The following is a 4,433-nucleotide window of genomic DNA, read 5'->3' as shown; positions in this document are numbered from 1 at the left end:
CTCTTCCTCGCGTGCAGACTCTCACCGGACTTTCCCTTTATTTTCTTCAGACTAGGCAGCCCCCAGCGCTTCAGGCCCGGGGGTGGCTGTGGGGCCACCGGCCCTGCAGCAGAGATGCTCGCCTGTGGGGGGGAGCTGCTGGCTCCCAGTGTTGTCCCAGCAGTTGGGTTCTTTACCCGGTGTGCAAGAGGCCGATACACACACAGAGTCGAGTTTATTTCATGTTTGCGCAGAGATGGGTGCTAGGTGGTAACTCCACAAGGCTAGCACCCCTCGGTAAACACACGGTTCAGCATTTCTACGTTCCGAGCAACAGTTACCAGTATTTTTTACAGTTGAGCTTAGTTGCCCTCGTTCCCATTGCCTCTTAGGTGCCTCGTCTTCACTTGAAGTCACAGGATCCTCTCTTTTTCCTGCGCATATCCTGTGAGGAAGGGGCTTTTTTCTTTCCTGAGTTGTGGTTATCATTAGGGGTGAGGATCGTGACATTACAGCCCGAACGATTATACTCTCGATACATCCCAAAACGATCCAAACTACTACAATCAGTATTAGAAACACAATCAGAGTTTGAACTAAGCTCTGTAACCAACCTATTAAGGAGAACCCCATCCCGTGAAGTATTTTATTTAACCATCTCACTTTCCCTACTGTTCCTCATTAAAGCAATTGGTAAAGCATCCACCCATGGAAGTCGAGTTTCTCGGCATAATTTTGAGATGTGCCTTTTAAGAGTCTGGCTCATTTTATTCTTTCCTTTCCCACTAGGCTGTGGCCTCCATGGGGTATGTAAATCCCATTAAAATTGGAGAAATTTTGACACTCCCTGGACCACCTCTGAAACAAAATGAGGCCCATTGTAAGAAGATAGCGCTTCAGGAATCCCAAATCTAGGGATTATTTCCTTTAATAGAATGCTTTAACAAGCTCTCTAGCCCGATTGGTGTGGCAAGGGAAAGCATTGGGCCATTCTGAAAATGTATCTACTAACACTAGTAGCTATTTCTATTGTCTATATTTTGGTAACTCAGAGAAATCTAGTGCTGACAGAGGCCACCCAAGAAGAACTTAATCCTCTCTCCTCCACTGCAGGGTGACAGCGGTGGTCCTCTCACCTGCAAAGATAACAACGCTGACTACTTCTGGGTTGTTGGAGTGACCAGCTGGAGGAAAGGCTGTGCGAGAGCAAGACGGCCCGGAGTCTACACCTCCGCTCAGCACTTTTACGACTGGATCCTGCTACAGATGGGACTGCGCCCAGCAGGAAGGGGCATTCCAACATCACGGCCAAGCCCAATACCAACGCAGTCGGGCAGGTTTAGCTCCTGCCCATTTCCACTCCAGAGGCTGGTGGGTGCAGGAGCTCCTGCAGGTCCTGAGAGGAAAAAAGGCTTGAGCAGCAGGCTGAGAAGGATCCAGTGCAGGCTGCAGCATAGCAGCACTGGATCCTTCTCTGGCAATGGCTGCTCATCCAAAGGCAGCCTCAGTGTCAAAGGCCTGCTCTGTCCTGTCCATGCTCGTCCGAGGGCACACAAACGCTGAAGGTGACTTAGCGCTTGAAATAAAGTTGCCAATTTTCACAGCAAACCATGCTTCAGTCCCTTTCAGTCTCCCGTGCGAGGCAAGGACTTCCATGCCCGGCACCTGCAAAACGAGGCTGCAGGCGGTCAAGTAGGTCACAAAGGGAAAGAGCCACTCAAAAGGGCTGAAAGCGTGCCTGGTCAGAGAGGAGGGTGCTCAGAGCCACCATGGGGTGGAGAAGACTGGCACGTTGAAGTTAGAACAGGGAGAGAAAAAATGATGGGACATGCAGACGACTTTGGGGGTGTGCATTAAGGCACACAAGCTGCCGACTAGGGCCTGGCGTAAGCCTTAGCTCCCTGAACGGCCTGTGCGAAACTCCTGAGCGTGACAAGAGAAATTGCTGACCGTAGCGAACAGACTGAGCAGCTGACAGGAGTTACAGTGCCATGAGGAAGAGCCAGATTTCACGGGTAGTTGAGGGGGATTGGTGTGAGAGATGCTACACTTCACAGGTAGTTGAACAAAGAGTTGGCGTCATCCTGGGGAGAGGGATCTGCCAGGGACAGCAGTGCCCAGGAAACCGCATCAGTAATGCCATGGAAGTCCAGGGTGACCTAGCTAAGAGCACCTGCAACACCAAATCTGTTTACAGACGTAGCAAACCTGGGAGCAAGGGGGGAAAAATAACGGGGGGTAGGTCCCTTGCTTGGGAGCAGCCAAGGGCAGAGAAAAGAGGAGTTGAGGAAGATGAGGGGGATGTATAAGCATGGAAAATGGAGAGAAGATGGGGATGAAGGAGCTAGTCACACATAAGCCAACCGCTGGTTGATTTGCTTGTTTGCCTGAGCCCTGCACCTAATCCCTGCCGTCTGTCCTACCTTCTTTCTGAGAGCGCTCCCAAATCCTTTTCTGTGTGGCCCCACTCTGTACCGGGTGAGGAGGTGGGTCCTGAGGCCTGCCTGCTAGCAATGGCAGAAGGGAACTCTGGTCACAGGGACCCAGCGGTTGGAGACACCGAGTGTCTAGGGCCAGCTACTGGTGGGAGCGCTGTGTGCGTGTGCAATTCACTTGGGAACTTGAAGCTGCACTAGTTCACGAGCAAGAGGAGATACAGCTCTGGAAAGACCCAAGGTCTGTGCCAATTACGGGGTAAGCAGTGTGACAGCCAGCCACGGATTTTAATTGAACTTAATTCCCGTGCTAATATTTAAGGGATCCATGAACATGCTGTGCTTGCGAATCTGGGCAGTGATGTGTGTGTATGTTTGTCACGTTAAAGCTTCCAGCTTGTCCTCAGATATCAGAGGGGCTGGGGGCAGCTAGGCTTAGATTCTGAGTGATGCCCTACTCTCTGTGTTACAAGTCCGGTCGCGTTCAATGTGTTGAACTCTCACGATTACGGATACACTCGTAACGCCATACACTTTCAGTCTAGTCGCGTTCCATGAACTAGCACGGCCACACTTAAGGGATTTGGTGGCATTCAGTGAGAACTGTCACGGCTAGATTAACGAATAGTGCAGTTTATTGAAGCAACAGATACACAAGTTCTTTTGGGCTGCCGGTGATAAAATTACTGCCTGCAAAGCATGTGCAAATACCAAGAATATGAGCACTATAGCCTGGTGACAAACGCGTTAAGTTATAAAGCAACTCTATAGAGACTTCTAAGTTGCCCGGGGAAGCACTCGGTGTAACCAAGTGTTCGAACCTTACCCAAAGGCGTCCCTGTGGGGGGGAAGAGAAGCTCTGATCCCAGGTGTCAGAGGCGGTCTGCGATGGTATCTTCCCTGGCATCCCTCCTCTCTTAAGCCATTTTTATATTATCTGTCCTTACAGGTGGAGCTTGAGTGACTCTAGTCATACATACCTCTCTTGCAATTGGTGTAAAAGTTTCTCGTTCTGCTTTTGAAGATATAGACTAAGAAAAATCCAGAGCGCAAGCTCAGCGAGGGGTGGTCGCACCTTGGAGGTGGGTAGCTTTGGGATGGAGGTGTGGTGTTTTGGTATTATAATGAGATTATAATGAGCAAAGTTCACCCAAAGATAGTATTTTGACAAAAAATGACAGACTGTTGGCTCGGGGTGGTAAATATGCAGCTCAGGGTAGGAAATATGCGGCTTGTCAGTTCCATAGTACCTTCCAGTTCCCGTCTTATCCCAGAGCCTGGCGGCGGTGTCTCCACTCCACTCCACCCTCCGTGCAGTTTCTCTTAGAGTCAGCACACCAAACTCCCCTGGTGTTGCCAACATCCAAGGTTGCCTAGGGAGCTTCTGTGGGATGGATTCCTTGCACATTCGCCACACTCACCCTGAAGATGTCTTCAGTGCTGTACCTTCAATATAAATTTAAGTTCTAAGTTACCTCCAGCAATTATTCCACAAGTGGCAGTGATGTTTTACAGGAATAATATATGGAAGTGGTAAGAAAATCTAACTACTTCAAAAGAGGGGATTGATACCAAAGATTTAAACAATTTAGCTGTAAGACAAACCCTTTTGGATAAACCTTATCAGAAAGGGAAGTTACCAAACCTTAAACTGTGATCATCTATGCCCTAACTACATTGCTGAATTGATATAATGATAACACCAGAACACAGACTGAACTCATGTCTCAACTACTGTAAAGGTCCTGGATCTACTATGCCTGAGTTAACCAACTCCTCTGTCAGAGTTTGACAACACCAAGAAGAGAACCATTTCAACAGGACTCTTAAAGGCTGTATTATTGCATAATCAAGTTAAAATTGAAATATTATCTATTTCTGTTTCTTTTCCAGGTTGTAAGAAGATGGGATAGATTTGAGAATGTGTGAAAAGGCCTAATTAGAAAAGTGACAAATGCCACCACCTTCTGTCTAAGTGGTGGAACCTAAGTAAAGGGAGATTGAGACTTATGGTGTCAC

The 4,433-nt window shown here is 48.5% G+C and overlaps 1 protein-coding gene across 1 annotated transcript in view; it reads left to right on the top strand.

Moving 5' to 3' along the window:
• The window catches only part of LOC132321735 (acrosin-like), a 61,349-nt gene extending 59,774 nt beyond the window's left edge, over positions 1-1,575 (top strand). Inside the window, exon 4 of the mRNA XM_059835181.1 lies at positions 1,093-1,575. Within this exon, the coding sequence (XP_059691164.1) occupies positions 1,093-1,542 (450 nt within the window). The 3' untranslated portion in view covers positions 1,543-1,575. The remainder of the gene's footprint in view (positions 1-1,092) is intronic.
• The last annotated feature ends 2,858 nt before the right edge of the window (positions 1,576-4,433 follow it).

This window comes from Gavia stellata, unplaced genomic scaffold (genome assembly GCF_030936135.1).
Source record: "Gavia stellata isolate bGavSte3 unplaced genomic scaffold, bGavSte3.hap2 HAP2_SCAFFOLD_44, whole genome shotgun sequence".
In the NCBI taxonomy this organism is placed as follows: domain Eukaryota; kingdom Metazoa; phylum Chordata; class Aves; order Gaviiformes; family Gaviidae; genus Gavia; species Gavia stellata.
This window is presented reverse-complemented; position numbering and strand designations above follow the sequence as displayed.